General features: G+C 42.8%; 1 protein-coding gene across 3 annotated transcripts in view; it reads left to right on the top strand.

Annotated features, from left to right (window-relative positions):
• The window catches only part of ASTN2 (astrotactin 2), a 1,047,731-nt gene that overhangs the window by 669,570 nt on the left and 354,386 nt on the right, over positions 1–23,775 (top strand). For all 3 annotated transcript variants that reach the window (XM_070795372.1, XM_019966821.2, XM_070795370.1), the window contains one exon: positions 16,982–17,170. In XM_070795372.1, coding sequence (XP_070651473.1) covers positions 16,982–17,170 — 189 coding nt within the window. The remainder of the gene's footprint in view (positions 1–16,981; positions 17,171–23,775) is intronic.

The following is a 23,775-nucleotide window of genomic DNA, read 5'->3' as shown; positions in this document are numbered from 1 at the left end:
GTAGTGTCTCTCCCTTGTCCCAAAAGAGGGAGAAGGGAGATCCGTTAATCATTTACATAGACAGGGTTTTGCCTCTCTTTGTTCTTGCCATGACTATTCCCTTAAGGTGTTGACAAGATTCAAACACTGGCTATTTACCTTGTTGTTACAACTTTCATTTCGGTGGGGTAAACAGGAGGCCAGCTGTAAATGCCTCAACTGGAGCCCACCTATCTCTTGTCTCAGGAAATGCAGGCAGGAGGCTGGCTGGTTGTAAATGTCTAACCTGGAGCCCATCTATCTCCTGCATCAGTACTAGCGCTATGGTTGTGACTTACTGTCAAGACAACCAGGCACAGAGGGGCTCAGTGACTGGCTTAAGGTCACACAGCTGGGAAGCGGAGGCCTCAGGATTTAAGCCCAGTCTGTGTGGCTCCCTTATCTGACATCGCTTCTGGCCTCTGGCTACTTCCGGCCACATAATTTTGAGCAAATCACTAAACATCTCTGAGTCTCTCGTTTCGCATAGAATCAGATGTGATTCCAGCAGCATCGGAAGGATTGAATGAAATTGTATGAGCACAGAGGCCAACACACTTAGGCACTCAGTTGATGGTACCTGTGATGAGTCTAATAGGTATAAAAATATGTCATTTCATCTTCCAGTGGCTGAATTGTATGTCCTGCTTACTGCTCTATCTCCAACACGTTAGAACAGTCCCTGACACATAGTAGGTGTTCAGTTAATACTTGTTTAATGGAGTTCCTCAGCTGACTTGGCTAAGGAAATTGTTCGCTTCCAGCCTTTTCCGTTGTATTTCCAGCTGTGTCCCTATTCCTGAACTATGCGTCTCGGCTTCAGCTTCTGGAGTTTTCAACATTGCTCCCTCTGCCTCTCCTCCATCTCTCCTCTCCGCTGCCTCTCATTTCTCCCTGGCTTTAGCTTGCACACTGTTTTATTTTCAGGTCTCAGTACAGATGTTATCTTCCCCAGCAAGTCTTCTCTGAGCCCCAAGAGAAGGGCAGGGCAGAGATGTGCAGTTACCATGGAGCTGGGTATAATATGCCTTGTCTTTCTGAGTGGATAATGTTTAAATATTAGCTTAATGCTAACAGGGGCTTCCTGGAGAAGGCAATGGCACCCCACTCCAGTACTCTTGCCTGGAAAATCCCATGGACAGAGGAGCCTGGTGGGCTGCAGTCCATGGGGTCGCTAGGAGTCAGACACGACTGAGTGACATCACTTTCACTTTTCACTTTCATGCATTGGAGGAGGAAATGGCAACCCACTCCAGTGTTCTTGCCTGGAGAATCCCAGGGACGGGGGAGCCTGGTGGGCTGCCGTCTCTGGGGTTGCACAGAGTCGGACACGACTGAAGCGACTTCACAGCAGCAGCAGCAGGGCCTTCCCAGGTGGTGCTTAGCGGTAAAGAATCCACCTGCCAGTGCAGGAGACGCAAGAAACTGGGGTTTGATCCCTGGGTCAGGAAAATCCCCTGGAATAGGAAATGGCAACCCACTCCAGTATTCTTGCCTGGAAAATTCCATGGAAAGAGGAGCCTGGTGGGCTACAGTCTGTAGGGTTGCAAAGAGTCAGACATGACTGAGCAACTGAGCACACACACACACACAAACGAGGTCAGGGCACGCACAGAAAGGACTGTTTTTCTTGTCTTTTATATATATTTATATATATATATATTTGTTTTTTTTTTTCTTTTCTTCCCATAGGGCACTCTTACCAAGGAAGGGCCACTGACATTTTGTCTCCAATTCTAATTTATCCCAGTGACATCTTGATGCCTCTCGCAGATTGGACCTCTGACTTTCTGTCCTGGTTGTAGCCCCTGGTCAGGCCGAACTCCTCAAAGCTAAGTGAAATGGCCTTTCTCTGGGGTCACGCAGGTCCCATGCCCCTCCAAGTTGCAGCCGCATCACTCTGTTGACGTGCCTGCTCTTCAGTCTGGCCCCTGGCGCGCCGTACATCCCTCATGAGCAGAGACCAAGTCTTAACCAGCTGCATGTCCTCATTGTCAGTCTACACTGCCTGTTCCAGGACCAGTTCAAAGCCATCACTGTTGAAGTAAAGAATTCTTCCACTAATATTTGCTGCCTTGACTCTGTGCTTGGGGGTTGGGATGCTGAGAATGCAAAGAAGCATCGAGTACAAGTCCTTTTCCACCAGGGGCAAAGGACTGGGGTTAAGGACTGGTTAAGACTCTGGGGCCTGGCGTTTGAGCCTCACTCGGTCCCGACTGATCAGGGTAGACCCCAGGGTCCAGCATGCTAAGAGAAGCAGGTGGATTTGAGATGGTTGAGAAGGTCATGGGCTACTAAGATGAAGCGTAGAATGAGTCTTATGGGTGAGGAAGCACTTCTTCTCTCTAACGACTTATTCAAGTTACCTAGCAACCAAGTTCGTTTCATTTGTATGCGTGTGTTTACAGTGTATACCGCACATTCTTCCAAGAGAATGTAACATTATCCACAAAAATCCAACCTGTAAAAGATGGATGCACATAGGACAGACCAGAGCCGTTCGTAGGAGAGAAAGGGAAAGGGAGAAAATGATTTCAGGAACCTGGAAGGGGAAGGTTACTCAACGTGAGATCAGTTTAGCTCTGGTTTGTCCTGGTTACCAAAGTGAACAGGAGAAAACAAACAAAACGTGGTGGATTATAGAATTGTACTGGTTTGAGAGCAGGAAGTTTGTGGGTTTTGTTTTGTTTTGTTTTGTTTAGGGGGTGGGGTGGGGAGAGGGTATGGTTTGCTTTGTGTCATTTTCCAGAGGATACACTCGTTTTCCTGACATAATTTGCAAAGAGAGGTGTATCCTATATATACCTGTATAAGAGGTGGTGAGCAATGCCATCCACATGTTTGAAGCTTCCGTGTTTCTCAGATCATTTGGAGGAGCAACCTGAGGCCGGGAGTGGTCTCACTGCCAGCGAGGAGGCGGCATCAGGATAGATGTCCCCAGCTGCTCTATTCTGATCAGAATATATTAAATGTGTTTAGATATAATTTGAGCTTCCCAAGTGGCACTAGTGGTAAAGAATCTGCCTGCCAATGCAGGAGAGTCAGGAGACAGGGGCTCAATCCCTGGGTTGGGAGGATTCCCTGGAGGGCAAATGAAGGCCATCTTCTTACTCAGTTTTAACTGTATTCTTTTGCCCTACCCTGGGATTTGTTTCCCTTCCCTATTAAAAAAGTTTCTAGTCTGTGGTTTCAATACATAATTTTATTAATTCCATAAGCCATTAAGGAATGAATGAATGAGCAGGTAAATACATGAATAAATAAGAGAATCTGTATGAATGCCATTTGTGTGAATGCCTTAAGAATTTGTATAAACGCCATTTCTTTTCAGGCCTAGATTCCCTTTTTTCCCCAAAACAAGCAGTTTGGAAGCTGTCAATTGTGCTAAAGTGGAATAGCCCTAGATTTGAAGGAGGAAGATCCAAGGCCACATCCTGGCTTTTCCAAAGTGCTCGTGTGATCTTGGTCAAGGAATTTAAAATGCCAAGCCTCAGGGTCCCTAGTGGCAATGTTGGAATGAAAGTACCCATCTCACAACATTGCTGGAAGGGTTCAATAAAGCATGCTCTTGGCTAAACACATACCAGATTTCATGGTACACTCTCTGAAGCCCCATCCAGTTCTGGCATTCTCTGTAACGGGGATGGGTGTGTTCAGGGTAGCACGTTCATCGCCTTCAGCTAAAACGCCCAGTTTGTATCTTTGTACTTATTTTATGTCTTTCATTTTGGCATATGTGTAAATATAGTTTCATGAGGATCTTGGCTGGTTTCCTGTGAGCCTACACTCTTTAGAATTTCTGTAAGAAAATCTCCCAGACGACAGAATGTTCTAAAGGAGCTGTATAATTATGTTGCATGGTACAAAAATAAGATTAAAAAAAAAAAAAAAAAAACAGAAACCAACAACTAAATAGACCTTTGCATAAATCATCCTGTGCCCGGAGGTGGCTTGGGGGAGAGAGCTGCTGATGTTTTAAAATTCAAAGGATCATTCGCCTTTACGAGTTCCGTTCTTGTTCTCGCTCTCTCTCCCTACATCTCTAAGGGTCTTACTATTAATAAGTGAACCCTGGCCTTTAATCTTCCTTCCTTCCTCTCCTGCTAGGCCGGTCTTTTCCTGGCCCCAGGCAAAAGGAAAATACCACGCACCTACAGTTGTAACATGACTGAAGTGATACACACTCACTCACATGCACACACACTCACACTCACACACACTCACACACCCACTCATACTCACACACATACTCACACACACTCACACACACTCACTCACATACTCACACTCACTCACACACACACTCACTCACTCACAAACGTATGCTCTCACACACACATTCATATACACACTTCTTGAAATATGAACTCCAGGTTTGATTCCTAACATGACTATTGACAAGGTATATCTCCACGGGCAAGTTACTTTACTTTTCTAAACTTCAATTCTCTCGTCTGAAAATGGGAGCACCACCTCCCTACGAGGGTTGTGTATTAGTTTCCTAGTGCTTCTGCAGTTCATTACCACACACACACTGTCACACAATATAAGTTCAGTTCAGTTGCTCAGATCAGATCAGATCAGTCGCTCAGTCGTGTCCAACTCTTTGCGACCCCATGAATCGCAGCACGCCAGGCCTCCCTGTCCATCACCAACTCCTGGAGTTCACTGAGACTTCCATCGAGTCAGTGATGCCATCCAGCCATCTCATCCTCTGTCGTCCCCTTCTCCTCTTGCCCCCAATCGCTCCCAGCATCAGAGTCTTTTCCAATGAGTCAACTCTTCACATGAGGTGGCCGAAGTACTGCAGTTTCAGCTTTAGCATCATTCCTTCCAAAGAAATCCCAGGGCTGATCTCCTTCAGAATGGACTGGTTGGATCTCCTTGCAGTCCAAGGGACTCTCAAGAGTCTTCTCCAACACCACAGTTCAAAAGCATCAATTCTTCGGCACTCAGCCTTCTTCACAGTCCAACTCTCACATCCATACATGACCAATGGAAAAACCATAGCCTTGACTAGATGAACCTTTGTCAGCAAAGTAATGTCTCTGCTTTTCAATATGCTATCTAGGTTGGTCATAACTTTTCTTCCAAGGAGTAAGCGTCTTTTAATTTCATGGCTGCAGTCACCATCTGTAGTGATTTTGGAGCCCCAAAAAATAAAGTCTGACACTGTTCCCACATCTATTTCCCATGAAGTGATGGGACCGGATGCCATGATCTTCGTTTTCTGAATGTTGACCTTTAAGCCAACTTTTTCACTCTCCACTTTCACTTTCATCAAGAGGCTTTTTAGTTCCTCTTCACTTTCTGCCATAAGGGTGGTGTCATCTGCATATCTGAGGTTACTGATGTTTCTTCCGGCAATCTTGATTCCAGCTTGTGCTTCTTCCAGCCCAGTATTTCTCATGATGTACTCTGCATATAAGTTAAATAAGCAGGATGACAATATACAGCCTTGACGAACTCCTTTTCCTATTTTGAACCAGTCTGTTGTTCCATGTCCAGTTCTAACTGTTGCTTCCTGACCTGCATACAAATTTCTCAAGAGGCAGATCAGGTGGTCTGGTATTCCCATCTCTTTCAGAATTTTCCACAGTTGATTGTGATCCACACAGTCAAAGGCTTTGGTATAGTCAATAAAGCAGAAATAGATGTTTTTCTGGAGCTCTCGTGCCTTTTCCATGATCCAGCGGATGTTGTCAATTTGATCTCTGGTTCCTCTGCCTTTTCTAAAACCAGCTTAAACATCAGGAAGTTCACAGTTCACATATTGCTGAAGCCTGGCTTGGAGAATTTGTGTCCAACTCTGTCACCCCATGGACTGTAGCACACCAGGCTTCTCTGTCCATCACCAACTCCAGGAGTTTACTCAAACTCATGTCCATCAAGTTGGTGATGCCATCCAGCCATCTCATCCTCTGTCATCCCCTTCTCCTCCTGCCCCCAATCCCTCCCAGCATCAGAGTCTTTTCAAATGAGTCAGCTTTTTGCATCAGGTGGCCAAAGTATTTGAGCTTCAGCTTCAACATCAGTCCTTCCAATGAATATTCAGGACTGATTTTCTTTAGGATTGACTGGTTTAACCTCCTTGCAGTCCAAGGGACTCTCAAGAGTCTTCTCCATCACCACAGTTCAAAAGCATCAGTTCTTTGGTGCTCAGCTTTCTTTATAGTCCAACTCTCACATCCATACATGACCACTGGAAAAACCATAGCTTTGACTAGACGGACCTTTGTTGGCAAAGTAATGTCTCTGTTTTTTACTGTCTAAGTTGGTCATAACTTTCCTTCCAAGGAGCAAGAGTCTTTTAATTTCATGGCTTCAGTCATCATCTTCAGTGATTTTGGAGCCCCAGAATAATAAAATTGGTTAACTGTTTCCATTGTTTCCCCATCTATTTGCCATGAAGTGATGGGCCCAGATGCCATGATCTTAATTTTCTGAATGTTGAGTTTTAAGCCAACTTTTTCACTCTCCCCTTTTACTTTCATCAAGAGGCTCTTTAGTTCTTTGCTTTTTGTCGTAAGTGTGGTATCATCTGTGTATCAGAGGTTATTGATATTTCTCCTGGCAATCTTGACAATATAGATTTAACTAATCTAAGACAATATAGATTTATTTTTTGCAGTTCTGGAAGGGAGAATTTCTGAAATCTAGACACCAGCAGGACTTTGAAGCCAGAGACATAGTCTCTGTGTCTGTCTGTTTATCTTTCTCTCTTTCTTTTGCTATCAAGTTGTATCTCCTTCTCTGCCCCCGATGCTCTTCTCTGCCTCATATCCTCCTATAAGGACCCTTCTGATTCATGCCTCAGTGGTAAAGAATCTGCCTGCCAGTGCAGGAAACTCGGGTTTGATCCCTGAGTCAGGAAGGCCTCCTGGAGAAGGGAAATGGCAACCCAATTTGATATTCTTGCCTGGTAAATCCCATGGACAGAGGAACCTGGCAGGCTTCAGTCCATGAAGTAACAAAGGATAGGACATGACTTAGCGACTTAATGATAATGATGATTACATTGAGCCCACTCAGATAATCCAGAATGACCATCTGATATGAAAATTCTTAACCTAATCACAGTTGCAAAATTCCTTTTACCATGTACGGTAGCATTTCATGGATTCTGGGGATTAGGATGTAGATATTTTGTGGGGACCATTTCTCCATCTACTATACTTTGCAATAAGGAGAAAATACAGTTATACACAGAAAAAATATTTCACTAGACTGTGTAATCATGAATGCAGAAGTGAGCTTTGCATATGCAAATGTGTGCATGTTCATACATATACACATATATCTACATATATGTGCATATATGATGCATATATTTAGCTCATTATATGTAATACTTGTGCTTGGATAAATATATAAATTTAAATATTCAAAATATATGCATAATGTATGTTTATATGTATAATTTATTTCCAATAAATAGAGCAAACAATTTCCCAATTATGTAGTTTGCAGCAAAAAAAAAAAAAGTGAATCAAAGAAAGGCAATTCTGTTGGCTTTAGGAAATCTGAATTTAGATGGAAGCCAGCAGCTAACATCTGAAAACCACAGGAAATAAATGCACATTGTCATAGAAATCTAAATGGGCTAATAGATCAAGAAGCAGTCAGAGATAATACTAGCATAATCACAGTAATGTTTATCGTTAACATCACAGTAGCTGATACATTAATTAGGCACTACATAATGGATATCATTTTATCCTTTACGTAAGTTTTCTCTAATTCTCACATCAGCCCTACGATAAAGATCATTGTTATCCTCATTTAATAGATTATATTACTGAGGCCTAGAGTAGTTAACAGACTTGATCGGGGTCATTCTGCTGGGAAGTGGTACAACCTCTTTTTGACCATAGCTTTAATTATATCCAAAATCTGAACTTGACACCTTGTGCCTCCTTTAGGTAAGGGGGCTTGGAATTTCAGTAGATTCACCAAAGTAGAAATTACACAAGCTATATTCTCAGACTGAAAGTGCAAGTGTCAGTCAGTCAGTCATTTCTGACTCTTTGTGACCCCATGGACTGTAGCCTGCCAGACTCCTCTGTCTATGGAATTCTCCAGGCAAGAATACTAGAGTGGGTAGCCATTCCCTTCCCCAGGGGATCTTCCTGACTCAGCCATTGAACCCAGGTCTCCTGCATTGCAGGCAGATTCTTTACCATTTGAACCAGCAGAGAAGCCATTCTCAGACAAGAATACAATAATGTTAGATATTAACTATAATCTATCTTGGAGAAGGCAATGGCACCCCACTCCAGTACTCTTGCCTGGAAAATCCCATGGATGGAGGAGCCTGGTGGGCTGCAGTCCATGGGGTCGCTAAGAGTCGGATATGACTGAATGACTTCACTTTCACTTTTCACTTTCATGCATTGGAGAAGGAAATGGCAACCCACTCCAGTGTTCTTGCCTGGAGAATCCCAAGGACGGGGGAGCCTGGTGGGCTGCCATTTATGGGGTCGCACAGAGTTGGACATGACTGAAGTGACTTAGCAGCATAATCTATCTAGCATACAAATCTATCTATCTATCTATATATATGGGAATTACAAAAAGCAACCTTCTAAATTTTTACACCTAGGTAAGGAAATAACTCATATTCAAATTATCACCTCTTTAGAAACAAGGAGGAGCTGGAAGGCTTCATATCAAACCCATGGAATAGAGGAAGAGCAGTAGCCAGAAGCTCCACAGCATTCACTAAGAAGCAAGAAAGACTGAAAAGAAACAAATGAAGCACTCAACTCCAGAAGCCAGAAAAAGAATTATAAAACAGACTCAAAGAAAGCAGCAGGAAGGAATTAATACAAATAAAGGCTGAAATAAATAGAGGGGAAAAAAAAGGAGGCTTGCCCATAAAAGGCAAACGCTTGTTCAAAGGAGAGAGCACAAATAAAGACATTAGTAATGAGTGAGGGACATAACCATAGAAGCACAGAAGATAAAACAACTTTAATGAGAATACTGTGTGTAACTTTATGCCAATACATTTGAAAGTCTTGATGAAATGCATTATTTTCTTAGAAAATATAAATTACCTAGTTTGAATCATGATGCAGTAGAACATCTAAATAGCCAGATAACATAAAATAAAATGATAAGAGAGCTAAATGTCTGCAATTGAAAAGACGACATCGAGCCCAGGGTACTTTAAAGGCAGGTCTTATCAAATCATCAAGGAATGGATAACCTCTATTTTATGTAAACCAATCCAGAGACGGAAGATAAAAAAAAGACAGTTTTCTAATTTATTCCATAATGCTAGCATAATCTGAATACCCAAATTTGACAAATATATACTCATTCATCTAGAAAAATCTGGTTGATGTATTAGAACTGATGGGCTTCTTATGTGGTAGTATGAAAAATCAGCTTTCAAAAATCAGTAATAACTTTGCTTGATATCAGCAATAACTAAGTAGAAAATATAAGGGAAACAATACATGAAAAACTGGTCCTATTCCTCAAGTGGAAAAGACTGTAATAACAGAAGCCATCCTTCTACTATATGCGTGGGCACGCTGTATCTCAGACACAGCTCATTTAATCCTCATGGTGCCTCTGTGCGGTGCGAACTTCTTCATAGGCAAGCAGAGGAAGTACAGACAAGTTAAGCGTTTTTTCCAAGGTCACACAGCCAGTAAAATGGTGGAATCTGGATTCGGACTGTGGTAGTCTGGATCCAAAATACCTGCTTATAACTTCTCCACATTAAGGCATTGCATAAATGCTTATGAATAAATCTTACTTTGCTGACCAAAGACCGTACGGTCAAAGCTATGATTTTTTCAGTAGTCATGTACAGATGTGACAGTTGGACCATCAAGAAGGCTAAGCACCAAAAAATTGATGCTTTCAAACTGTGGTGCTAGAGAAGACTCTTGAGAGTCCCTTAGACAACAAGGAGATCAAACCAGTCAATCCTAAAGGAAATCAACCCTGAATATCCATTGGATGGACTAATGCTGAAGCTGAAGCTCCAATCCTTTGGCCACCTGATGTGAACAGCTGACTTACTGGAAAAGACCCTGATGCTGGGAAAGGTTGAAGGCAGAAGGAGAAGGGGATGACAGAGGATAAGATGTTTGGATGGCATCACTGACTCAATGGACATGAGTTTGAGCAAACTCTGGGAGATGGTGAAGGGCAGGGAAGCCTGGCGTGCTATGGTCCACGGTGTCTAAGAGTTGGACGTAACTTGGTGACTGAACAACAGATCTGTGCAAGACTTTTGTGATTAAAAGTCTAAAACTTCAGTGAAGATTTTTAAAGAACATTTGCTAAATGGAAACGCCAGCTATGTTTCTGAATCAGAAGACTCCCAACTGTAAAGCTGCTGCAGCAGTCAATGAGGATAAGATGTACTCAGTTCAGTTCAGTTCAGTCGCACAGTCGTGTCCGACTCTTTGTAACCCCATGAATCACAGCACGGCAGGCCTCCATGTCCATCACCAACTCCCGGAGTTCAATCAAACTCATGTCCATCGAGTTGGTGATACCATCCAGCCATCTCATCCTCTGTCATCCCCTTTTCCTCCTGCCCTCAATCCCTCCCAGCATCAGTCTTTTCCAATGAGTCAACTCTTCGCATGAGGTAGCCAATGTACTGGAGTTTCAGCTTTAGAATCATTCCTTCCAAAGAACACCTAAGGGTGTTGTCATCCGCCTATCTGAGGTTATTGGTATTTCTCCTGGCAATCTTGATTCCAGCTTGTGCTTCATCCAGCCCAGCGTTTCTCATGATGTACTCTGCATAGAAGTTAAATAAGCAGGGTGACAATATACAGCCTTGACGTACTCCTTTTCCTATTTGGAACCAGTGTGTTGTTCCATGTCCAGTTCTAAGTGTTGCTTCCTGACCTGCATACAGGTTTCTCAAGAGGCAGGTCAGGTGGTCTGGTATTCCCGTCTCTTTCAGAATTTTCCACAGTTTATTGTGATCCACACAAAGGCTTTGGTATAGTCAATAAAGCAGAAATAGATGTTTTTCTGGAACTCTCTTGCTTTTTCGATGATCCAGCGGATGTTGGCAATTTGATCTCTGGTTCCTCTGCCTTTTCTAAAACCAGCTTGAACATCAGGAAGTTCACAGTTCACATATTGCTGAAGCCTGGCTTGGAGAATTTTGAGCATTACTTTACTAGCATGTGAGATGAGTGCAATTGTGCGGTAGTTTGAGCATTCTTTGGCATTGCCTTTCTTTGGAATTGGAATGAAAACTGACCTTTTCCAGTCCTGTGGCACTGCTGAGTTTTCCAAGTTTGCTGGCATATTGAGTGTAGCACTTTCACAGCATCATCTTTCAGGATTTGAAATAGCTCAACTGGAATTCCATCACCTCCACTAGCTTTGTTCACAGTGATGCTTTCTAAGGCCCACTTGACTTCACATTCAGGGATGTATGGCTCTAGGTCAGTGATCACACCATTGTGATTATCTGGGTCATGAAGATCTTTTCTGTACAGTTCTTCTGTGTATTCTTGCCACCTCTTCTTAATATCTTCTGCTTCTGTTAGGTCCATACCATTTTGTCCTTTATTGAGCCCATCTTTGCATGAAATGTTCCCTTGGTATCTCTGATTTTCTTGAAGAGATCCCTAGTCTTCCCCATTCTGTTGTTTTCCTCTATTTCTTTGCATTGATCTCTGAGGAAGGCTTTCTTGTCTCTCCTTGCTATTCTTTGGAACTCTGCCTTCAGATGTTTATATCTTCCCTTTTCTCCTTTGCTTTTCTCTTCTCTTCTTTTCACAGCTATTTTTGTGATAGCCATTTTGCTTTTTTGCATTTCTTTTCCATGGGGATGGTCTTGATCCCTGTCTCCTGTACAGTGTCATGAACCTCATTCCATAATTCATCAGGCACTCTATCAGATCTAGGCCCTTAAATCTATTTTTCACTTCCACTGTATAATCATAAGGGATTTGATTTAGGTCATACCTGAATGGTCTAGTGGTTTTCCCTACTTTCTTTAAGTCTGAATTTGGCAATAATGAGCTCATAATCTGAGCCACAGTTAGCTCCCAGTCTTGTTTTTGCTGACTGTATAGAGCTTCTCCTTCTTTGGCCGCAAAGAATATAATCAACCTGATTTCGGTGTTGACCATTTGGTGATGTCCATGTGTAGAGTCTTCTCTTGTGTTGTTGGAAGAGGGTGTTTGCTATGACCAGTGTGTTCTCTTGGCAAAAGTCTATTAGCCTTTGCCCTGCTATGTTGCTGCAATAGATGAAGCCTCCCAAACCAGAAGATTGCACACAGAAGTTGATTTCCGGTTGACATGAGGTCCACTGTAATTAAGGCCACCTTCTTCCATCTTGCAGTATGGATCTGAAACACATGTTCTCCAAGCTTTCCATAGATAGGGGAGAGAGGGCTTGAAAATCACACAGGGTGTTTGTAAGGGCGGGGTCTGACAGAGGCTTATATCACATCTATACAGACTCCATCTCTTGGAATCCCTGCACATGGCCCCTTAAACCCAAATGCAAGGGCAGCTTAGATGCATAGTCTACAGGGTTTCCACAAAGAGGATCCAGTGTGGTGAACATAAGACATCAACTCTCATACTTGTCAACGGTGTCTAGTACAGAGGTGACTCTCAATGCATATATCCTAAAGGAAAAAAAAAATCAACAACGTCCCCTCATTTAGTCTTTTCGTACTGTTCATGGGATTCTCGTGGCAAGAATACTGGAGTGATTTGCCATTCCTGCCTAGTCGACGACATTTTGTCAGAAGTCTCCACTATGACCCATCCATTTTGAATGGCCCTGCATGGCATGGCTCATAGCTTCATTCAGTTACATAAGCCCCTTCACCACAACATTAAAAAACTAAGATCATGGCATCTGATTTCATCACTTCTTGGCAAATAGAAGAGGAAAAAGTGAAAACAGTGATAGATTTTATTTTCTTCAGCTCCAAAATCACTGTGGATGGTGACTGCAGCCATGAAATTAAAAGATCCTTGCTCTTTGGAAGGAAAGCTATGATAAACTTAGACAGTGTATTAAAAAGCAAAGACATCACTTTGCTGACAAAAGTCCACATAGTCAAGCTATGGTTTTACCAGTTGTCATATATGCGTGTGAGAGTTGGACCATAAAGAAGACTCAATGCTGAAGAATTGATGCTTTTGAACTCTGGTGCTAAAGAAGACTCGTGAGAGTCCCTTGGACTGCAAGGAGAACAAGCCAGTCAATCTAAAGGAAATCAACGCTGAATATTTATTGGAATGACTGATGCTGAAGTTTAAGCTCCAATATTTTGGCCACCTGGTGCAAAGAGCGGACTCACTGGAAAAGACCCTACCCTGATTCTGGGAAAGATTGAGGGCAGGAGGAGAAGGGGACGACAGAGGACAAGATGGTTGAATAACCTTACTGACTCAGTGGACATGAGTTTGAGCAAACTCTGGGAAATAGTGAAAGATAGGGAAGCCTGGCAAGCTGCAGTTCATGGGGTTGCAAAGAGTTGGGCAGAACTTAGTGACTGAGTAACCTCATGTAGTCTACAAATTCAATTTGGAACCACACAAAATTCCAGTAAAGTTTTACATGGGAATTTGAGAAGCCAACTCTAAATTTTATCTGAAGGGAAAAATGAGTAGGAACAGTGAGGAAATTTTGAAATAGAAAATTCGTGTTTATGAAGAGAAGACTTACTTTGCTGCATTCAAAACATGCCATAAAGCTCTATTAATTAAGATAGTGCAGCATTATTATGAGAATATACAGATAATTAAATACAATTTCCAACCATGTATACACAGTACACATAGGGACTTAGTACATGACAGAATGGCATTTAAAACTACTTAGTGAAAGGATGGCTCCTTCAGATAGTCATCTACCCATTTAAAAAATAATTAAGTTAAACTAATCACTCCCACCATGCACAAAAATAAATTCCACACAGATTAAATAACCAAAGATGAAAAAGAATATAAATACTAGAAGAATATAGAGAAAAATGTTTTCTCATCCTTGTGGCTCCCTAAGCATCACACAAAATTCAAAAGCAATAAAAGACCAGGATAAAGAGGTTGTAAGACATCAAAAGCAAGAGTAAAATACAAGTACAGGCTGGAAGAAAATTTCAATATATTTGGAAGGTGAAAGATAACTATTGAGAATATATGCCAAGCATGTATAAGCCAATAAGAAAAAAAGATGAGTATCACAGTAGAAAAAGGGTCAAGGCATATAGATAGATAGTGTACAGAATGAGAAATGCAAATAGCTATGACATGAAAATATGGTGAGAGCCACCAGTAATCAGGAAAATGCAAATCCACAAACAAAAATGACTTATCTGTAGCCATCCCAGATTGGTAGTAATGAAAGGAAAGATGTGGGCAAGCAGGTTCTCTCATTCATCAATGATAGGGTTGTAGGTCATGCCTCTACAGATAGGCATTTAGTAGATCTATCAAAGTTTTAAAATTCATAAAACATTGACCCAGCAATTATTCTTTTAAGAATCTGTTTTATAGAAACACAAAGGTGTGTAGTGATATATGTATAAAATTCTTTATCATGACAGCATTAACAAACAAATGAAACAAAATGTCTATCAATAAACTTTCAGTAAAATCATTATGGTTCATTTATACTGTGCAATGCCAAAGAGTTATTAAAAAAGATAGGTCTATATGGATACTGATTTGAAAAGATCGCCAAGAAATTATATTAGGTGCAAATATGTATCTCACAACAACATATAGGGTAATTCTGTTTATGAGTTTATTATGAAAAAGTTATATATATAACAAAATAGATGATATAGTAAATAAACAGGTATTTTCTATTATAAAAATACAATATGTATTATGTATATCTTTAAATACATTGAGAATACCCTATGAGAATATATAATTATTAACAATGCTGACCACTGGAACAGGAATATGTGTGGGGTGGGAAATTAAGAACCTCTATGTTTTACTCTATAGACTTTGATAATATCTAATCTTTTACAACCATGCATTTACTCACGGCTGCATCTGTGTATGTGTGTGTGTAAGAGAGAGAGGAGGGTGAGATCTACCCAGTAACTCATCTCCCATATTTGCTAGGAACTTTTTGGAATAAATGTGTGGAACTAGACTTTGTTGAGTCCTTGCCATATATCTGCATGTTTATAGAACTCATTTTATCTGTACTGCAACCTTATGAGGGGAGAGTTGCATATGTTAATAGATGCAAAATGAAGACAAGAGAGACTTGACCAAGGTACCAGAACAGGTCTCCTTCAAAGAACTTCCCACTGTACTTTGTGCAGGAACATGTAAACAGTGGAAAGACCCTCAACATATCCATACAATACACCAAGGGCTAGAGGAAAACAAGGACAGGGTGTCAGCTTGCGTCAAATACAAGATATTCCTGACTTTTCAAATGGAGTGATCTTGGATTGTGTTTTCAGCTCTGCCCGCCTACTTCCTGCCTTGAGCTGGGTTCTATGTCTCTAGCATCAGCCACTGGTTCCTGCATCCTGGCTACACTTCCTTCTCAAACCAAGTCTCTCCCTTCTCCCACATGAGTCTTTTGCAGTCAGATTCTACAGATCTTCACTCCCATGGAAGAAAGGCAGATAAGAGACTGTCTGCTTCCTGCTGCCTCCAACCAGCAGAACCTAACCAGGGTCATGCCAGCACAGCCTAACCAGGATCATGCCATGCAAATAGGAACAACTGGATTTGGAAGACAAGTAGAGAAAAGGATGACTTTGTTACTGAACAGACCTGATTTTGAATGCCACCTTTGACACTTATGGTGTGACTTGCTTTATTTTTTGGCTCCTCATTTTGCTCCTCTGTAAAGCAGAAATGATGATGCTACCTTTTTCATGGTGATAAAATAAACTTACAAAGTGCCTAGTTAACAGCATATGCTCAATAAGTAAATATCACCATCACCACCATTACAACCTCTCTGTAATTATTTTGTTAAGTACACTGCAATTTCTGTTTATTCAGTCAGTATGTCATGGAACCTCACAGCAGCCTGGGGAAGTAATGTAGGATAGCAGTGTTAACCCCCTTTTACAGATGAGGAAACCAGAAAGCAAAGAAGTAAAATGACTTGCCTGGCTTCACACACATCCCAAGGGACAAAGATGCCTATTTAATCTGCCTTCGGTCATGCAGCCTGTTTTCTTGTGTATCTACACACAGTGCTCAGAAAAGGACCGTGGGTAGGTAGATACTCAAAGAATTTCAGTTTCTCGTTTGATTTTTCCATAAGCTAGGGACTCTGCTGTTTTCCCCTATCTCTCTAAGAGATTTATTTTCCATTCTATAAGCACCCCAAATTGCAAATATTTTTCCATACCCTATTCAGATGCCCATTCGGGCGACCAAGGAGCCCATCCCAGTTTCAAAGGCATGCCAAGGGCCCTTCTGCTGTCAGGATTAGGTAGGTAGAAGTCAGCAAAGACTGCTAACTTTGCTAATTGAACAGAAGTTGTGGCGGCTGCGCTGTGTGCTGTCCATGGTCCTGGAACTGCCACCTTTGCTCAACAAGGGCAACGAAATCCTTGTTTTTGCTACAGTCTTCAACCTTGGCCGACAGATGCACTGGGAATAGATTCTGATTTGAGAAACTAGTTGATAATTCCCTGCAAATTGGTCTGTCATGCTTTTTAAGGTTTGTGTGTTCATGGAAAACAGTTTTTAAATTTGCTTTGTGTGTGGATGTGCTCTCTGGCGTCCCCCTCGACTCCTCCAAAGTGTCACAAATGACTTTCCTTGAATTTACCAATTTGCAGGATTAATGTGCTTCTCTCTAGACACCTGTGCCCTAGATAGATTCCAGCCAGCATAACTGTTTCCATTCCTAAACTGTGACCTGTTTTGCAGGCAAAAGAGGCCTGGGTTTTAGGTCACTCCCAATAGGGGCATCCAGCGTGCAAGCTAACTCTTGGCCTTGTTTTATCATGCAGCTGTGTGGAGGAGTACAAGCTGGCTCCTGATGGAAAGTCCTGCCTCATGCTCTCAGATGTCTGCGAGGGCCCCAAGTGCCTCAAGCCTGACTCCAAGTTCAACGACACCCTCTTTGGAGAGATGCTACATGGTTACAACAACCGGACCCAGCATGTGAACCAAGGCCAAGTCTTCCAGATGACGTTTAGGTAAGGGGCAGACACCTGCACTTCACCGGTCAAGTCGCTGACCCAGAACCTGGGCGGGGGAGGGAGCCATGGGCACGTGGGGTAGAGGCCTGGTGCGCCGGTCAGCATCTCCTAGACTCACAAGTGCCTGTGCACAAGGTGACAGAAGGTGGCAGAATCTATTCTCTGGAGTTCCTTTTCCACTGACCAAAGCCTTTGTCTACCCCATCCTCCCATTTTCTAACTCTCCACATATTTTCATTTCAATCTTAAATCATCCTACAAGTATAGTTAATGGAATTTTTAATGTAATTAATCTTCCCATCTATTAAAAAGTATCTTATGTAGGCTATTCAGGCAGTTCAAAAATAAAGACATTTAATGAAGTAGAAAATAAAATTCCCATCATCCAGAAATAGCCAGAATTAATATTTTCTTGAACATTCTTAAAACACCTCTCTCTCTTTCTCGATCTGTATGTCAATGAGTACACAAACACACAAACATGCCAACTCTCAGGAAAGCTGTTTAGAAATTGCTGTTTTTTTCTCATTGGTATGTCAAATACCTCTTTCCTTGTTAATAAATACAGACATACATGTGAAATTAAAAGATGAGAGTGTTCCTATATGAGAATAAACAGGAAAGCAACTGGGTTGTCCAAATTATATGAAGATTAGACACGCAGTCTAATTGGGAAAGTCTTCCTGGGAGAGTTGAAGGAACTGGGGCTGTTGTTTCTGCAGATGAGAGGCCTTCGGTGGGATTTATTCATGCATCAAAATCTGAAAGCCATAAGACGATAGCATGAGAAGAACTGAGAACTGTCCCATATGTAAGAAATGTTTATCTTTTTAAAAAATATGTATGTAGTTTTAGACAGTTTTGCATAACAATGTAATAGGATATTATCACAAAGAAAGCTTCATCTATCGTTTGCGGTCATGTCAACAGAAGTCAGAACTGGTAAGAAACATCACCATCAGAATCATCCTCATCCTGCCAAATAGTTAATAATTGCTTGTAGGAGTGGTAATACTAGCTACTATTTACTAAGAAATACTGTATGCCATGGAGTAGGAAATGGCAACCCACTCCAGTATTCCTGCCTGGAGAAGCTTATGGTCAGTGGACCTGGTGGGCTACAGTCCATGGAATCGCCTGGAGTCGGACGTGACTGAGCGCCTGACACGCACTGTGTGTCAAGCTCCTTACTAAGTATTTTAAGAGCAATGATAGCCACGAACATTAAGTTAGCATGTGCTGTGGGCATTCTAGCACTTTCCACCCACTGATTTATGTCATCCTCACCATGGCCCTGTGAAGTAGAGGCTGTTATCATCCTCTTTATACAGATAAGAAGTGGCAGTGTTAAGTAACTTTCCCACATCCCCCTGATGGGAAGTTAAAGAGCCAGGACAGTGCAATTACCACTTCACAATTAAACCCTTTTGAGATACCATGGCCTCCATTTTGCAGTTGAAAATTCTCAATAACAGAGAGGTAAACTGACTGTCTCAAGGTCACCATCTAGTGAGAGGGAAAGTAAGGATTCAGATGTATATCTGACTGACTCCCCAGCCCTGGGCTTATCTTCTAATCCAACATGTCACATCACTTCCCATTTTATAGAACCGAAATGAAAATGTGAATCCCCTGAACTGTTCATCTGTGTCGCTGTCACATGCTTTTGAGCACCTGCAGTGTCCCACCTACCATGCTGGTTACTTGGAACACAATGGGAGATGAGATAAAAGTGGCTTTAGACATCGTGGTGTTTAGATACAGTGTGCATGTGTGTGTGGCATGCAATCTTAAGTACTTAATTTATAGCAGGTATTGTGAAGTAAAAACACAGTGTTCCAGGAAATCAATTAACAGTGGGATCTAATTTAGTTGGAGAGAGTGAGGGGTGGGTACATCCACTGGATTAGAAAGCAATAAGAAGGCTCACAGTCTAGTTTCCAGGGGAAGTGTTATTTAACTAATACCTGGAAGATGAGTGGGAGTTAGCACTGGAAAAGTTTTCAAGCAGAGACAGATGTTCTAAGAGGGAAAGGAACTTGACTGACTTCAGGAAATGAAGAATCTGGTGTGGTTGAAGCTGAGAAAGTAGGGAGGAGTAGTGGGAGGTGAAGGCAGAGTGGTAAGCAATGGCAGATCGTGGGGATCTTGCAGGCTAAGGCTTTACTGTAACAGTAAAGAGGGAAACTCTTAAATGGATAAATGAGGGGGGTATGTCATGATTGCATTGCATTTTTTCAACTTTATGGTAGCTGTGTGGGGAGTAGGTTGCGATGAGAGTGGAAAGGGAGATGGTGGAATGAGGTCAACCAGGTGTCTATTATAGAAGCCACATGAGAATGTTAGCAGTTTTAAGCCAGGATGACAGGAATAAAATTGAGAAAGGAGATTTGGGGATATAGTTGAGTGGGATAATGGACAAGGGCTGGGGAGCAGTTTCAGGCAAAGGGTGAGGTTGAGGGAGGAGTCAAGGGTGATAGAAGTGACTGGCAGTCTCACAACAATTTAATGCAGAATTGAGTTCTCCAACTCCCAGTAATGTTCTTTCTACCACCCAGATGCTCAAGCCAAGACGGATGGCACTCGATCAGAAAAACCCTGAGAGATATTTAAGGGCAATCTGGATGAGCTTCTCAATTCTGAGACTCTAGAATCTTCATTTTCTATCGTTTTAATAGTCTATGAAACCCTGTGTTGAGCATGATGATGGGTAGAATAATGTTGCCTGAAATCGAAAGGAAAAAATCAACTGCCCCTCACCTTCAAGGAAGGAATCTACAAATGTGCAAGAAGACACCCACACAATTAGAAAACAAATATGTGAAAATTGGATTTGCAAAGATATGTTCAAGGGAATGCCAATGGTTTTCAGAGTCCCCATCTGAAGACTTTCAAAAGAAATTAGAAGGAATAAAAAAGGGCTTCCTTAAGGACAAGGCTTATGAGCTGGAGTTTGAAGTTATGACAAAGACTAGTGCTTCCTGGGAGGGAGAAGAGCTATAGTCCTTTTCCTGTCCAGGAAGGAACATGCAGAAGCCTGGATATACTGATAAATGAGAGGAGAGGGAGAGATAGGAAAGCAAATCTCCAGGTTGACTCAGCTCCAAAACCCAGCCCTATCCATGGCCAGCAGAGTCTCTCTGCCTCATCTTTTAATAGTGGTGTTTTACCACATCCCAGTCAGTGTGATATGGGCATATTGCTTGTTTTATGTAGTTTGATTGCTCATAGCAACCATCAGAGTGACTGGCATGTGATGCATGATCAAATCCACAAGTTCCCACTCTCAAGGGTGAAGATTAGCTTGGTCAAAATGAAGGACACAGATTGGGAAGTAAGGTCCTGGATCCTGAAGGGGCATCCTGGAATCTCAGGATCTCATTTGCATGTGGGGAAGGGCCTTGGCTAAGGTCACAAACAAGTCATTTGAGAACTGGCCTTTGAACTCAGATCTCCTGATTATCCAGCAGGCATGCCTTCCCCCTATCAATAGACTGGTTGATAAGAGAGAGCTTGGCTCCTTGAAGGCTGATCTGGGAGTTTCTGGGCTCACATGGAATGTCATCCCCATCAGGAGTCTTCCTTCTGCCCCAACCCTCTGTTTATTGTTCCCTTCAGTCTTGGGTTATCCCTGAATAGCTAGGGCCAGTTCACCCTGATTTGCTCATGGAAGGGAGTATAGTGAACAGGTCACGCTCTTCTCTTTTGACAACAGCCTCCAGATTTAGGGAACTCCCTAGACTCCCATTATATTAGAATAGCCCATTTCACTTCAGCTCACTCATCCTTGGCTTCAGTTAAACTTTCTTTGCAATTATTTCTGTCCCCAGACCATGTCGCCACTTGGAGCCCCACACTAAGGCGGTCGACTTCCCTCTGTGGGAAGGTGAGTGGCTTCTAATGAGTCTAAATTTATCTCTTTCAAAAGTCTCCTTTCCTGAGCCCCAGATAAGGAGGAGCTGCGGCTCTTTGTCCTTCAGGTTCCAGAAGGCAGGCCTGTACATCTTTTCAGCACCAAAGGCTGTTGGCATTTCTCTCCTGCCCTTCATCCTTCCCTCCCTCCTTCAAGTAATCTCCGGTCCAGCCCTCCAGAGTAACCAGCAGGCACCCCACCAGTTGTCTTCCCATATGTCCCATTTCCTGACAGCTGCCTAGCCTGGCCTGCAATTTCAAACTCCCTCCCAGTTGCAGACTCTGCTCTGTGGCAGTCGCAGTGTGGCTTTGTACTCCCACCCCCTGCCCCCACCTGGATGCCCACACCTAGCAACTGCTGACGGAGACAGGTCTGCTTCTCATGTCCTCTCTCAAATCTCTGAAAGCACAACCTGGATTTCTGCTTTACAGAAGTCTTGCATTTCAAGTTTCTGAACTGGGCAAGGTCTTAAAGATCGACAGATGTTCACCCCTTATCGTGTAGCTGGGGAAACTGAGGCCCAGGGATGGATATTATTTACCCAGTGCTTGTCATGATTGGAGAAGGAAATGACAACCCACTCCAGTATTCTTGCCTGTAAAATCCCATGGGCCACAGTCCATGGGGTCACAGAGTTGGACATGACTGGGCAACTTCACTTTGTCATTATCTGGGGCCCCTCTGAGACTGAAAGTTTGAGTCTGTGACTCCCAAACCACTGTTCTCCTGACCTCTGGTTCTGTTACAAGTGATGTAGGTCACTTCTTCATGTCCCCATGTTAGCACGTGGTAAGAAGGGCCACCTGCTTCACTCCGCTTCTAGCAGAGGACTGCTTCTAGTGAGGATGTGGCTGCCCTTGGGGGCTGCCAGACTCATAATGCAGAGAAGGCAATGGCACCCCACTCCAGTACTTTTGCCTGGAAAATCTCATGGACGGAGGAGCCTGCTAGGCTGCAGTCCATGGGGTCGCTAAGAGTTGGACACGACTGGGCGACTTCACTTTCACTTTTCACTTTCACACATTGGAGAAGGAAATGGCAACCCACTCCAGTGTTCTTGCCTGGAGAATCCCAGGGACAGGGGAGCCTGGTGGGCTGCCATCTGTGGGGTCGCACAGAGTTGGACATGACTGAAGCGACTTAGCAGCAGCAGCAGCAGACTCATAATGAAGGAGGGATCTTAGGCAAACCCCACTTCCATAGACGTGACTCTGCAGGAACCCGACCCCCTTCCTAGCCACCTCCTAGGTTGTCGCATGTAGAATGCAGCTCATCTCGGAGAGGAGCACGTGGAGAGTTTAGGACCTGACACGTCCAGGAATCATCTGCTATGTGGGAGGATGAAGTAGGGTGAGAGTGATAAGGAGAAGCAGGCAGAGGGACAAAGCAGAGTCATGGAGAGAGAATTAAGTGGGAATCAGAGTGACAGGAGGGACTAAGGCACAGAAAGGGTTAAAGAGATACAGAGGATTAACAAGGGCTAAAGAGATGAGTAGTTAAATGGTGAAAGGTGAAGGAGTTAGGGAGGCGTGAAAGATGAAAGGCTTAAAGGAGAGCTGAAATGATAGAGAAAAGGACAGACTAAAGTCACAATATCATTTACTCCCAGGAGGGAGTAAGTGTTGTTTTAAGAGTCTGCATGGTGTTAAGAGAGAGCTCTGGATTAGGAATCAGGTTCAGATGGATTATGAAAGCACATGAAAGCCTTTGGTAAAATGCCAAGTTCTGAGGAAATGTGAAAAGTCAAATATCTCACCTCTGAATTGTCCCCAAACTCAGAAAATGATGCTAAGCTTCACTGTTTCTAATCCCTTCTGGTGAACTCTGTTGGTCCTAATGACCCTTGCAGGCTCACCTTCAGAATTCCCTCCCCTCAACTCTTGATGAGGAGGAGCCTGGCAGAGACTGTCGGAATGAGAGAAACTCACAGGAGCTTGGTGGTGGTGGTTGTTTCATTTGTTGGTTTGTATTTTACTTCCCCCTTCTCTCCCATCCTTATTCATTCTGCCTCATTTTTATTATAAAGAAAGGTCAACTTCGGTTATAGGTGGCAGAAATTTAGATAAACATCAGTCAAGGACTGTTATTGAGGCTGGAGTCTCAGAAGTTGCAGCGAGGAGAAATTGCTTTGGGAATGGGGGCTGAGCAAATACAATGGTACATTTTTCAAATGCCTCATCAAGAAGAAGATGGTTCTGCCAGCCGCAGACACTGGCTCATAGGCCTTCCCAAATGACCTCCAAAGAATGTAAGGAGCTCATGAAAGATTTACTAGAAAGGCTGTTTCTAGTCTGGGTTGCTTATCAGACATGCATGCTGTACAGATGAATAAGATGACAATTTGGGTAAGATGTGGCATTCAGGATGAAGCACCACCAACCCACGCCTGGTGAAGCAGAAGGATTTTCTTAAAAGATTTGAGGAAAGCTGGCTTTCACTTGTGGCGCCCACTTGTTCCCCCGCTGAAGGTCCTGAGTCACGTCTTATTAAGTGGCTCCAAAGCTATGGTTTCTCTGCTGCCTTCCTGGGACATGGTTAATTGTACATGCTGCTCTTGATCATTCCCTGTTCCCTACTCTTTAATCATGTGCGTACTTTTTTATTTGCCAGGTCCTATACTACATTCCCTATGTTTTCTCACTTAATCTTTCCAAGACCTGTTGCGAAGTAGCCCTTGACAACTTGGTTT

The sequence above is a fragment of the Bos indicus genome, chromosome 8, assembly GCF_029378745.1.
Source record: "Bos indicus isolate NIAB-ARS_2022 breed Sahiwal x Tharparkar chromosome 8, NIAB-ARS_B.indTharparkar_mat_pri_1.0, whole genome shotgun sequence".
NCBI classification, from domain to species: domain Eukaryota; kingdom Metazoa; phylum Chordata; class Mammalia; order Artiodactyla; family Bovidae; genus Bos; species Bos indicus.
Note: the sequence above shows the minus strand (reverse complement) of the source record. Positions and strands in the feature narration are given on the sequence as shown.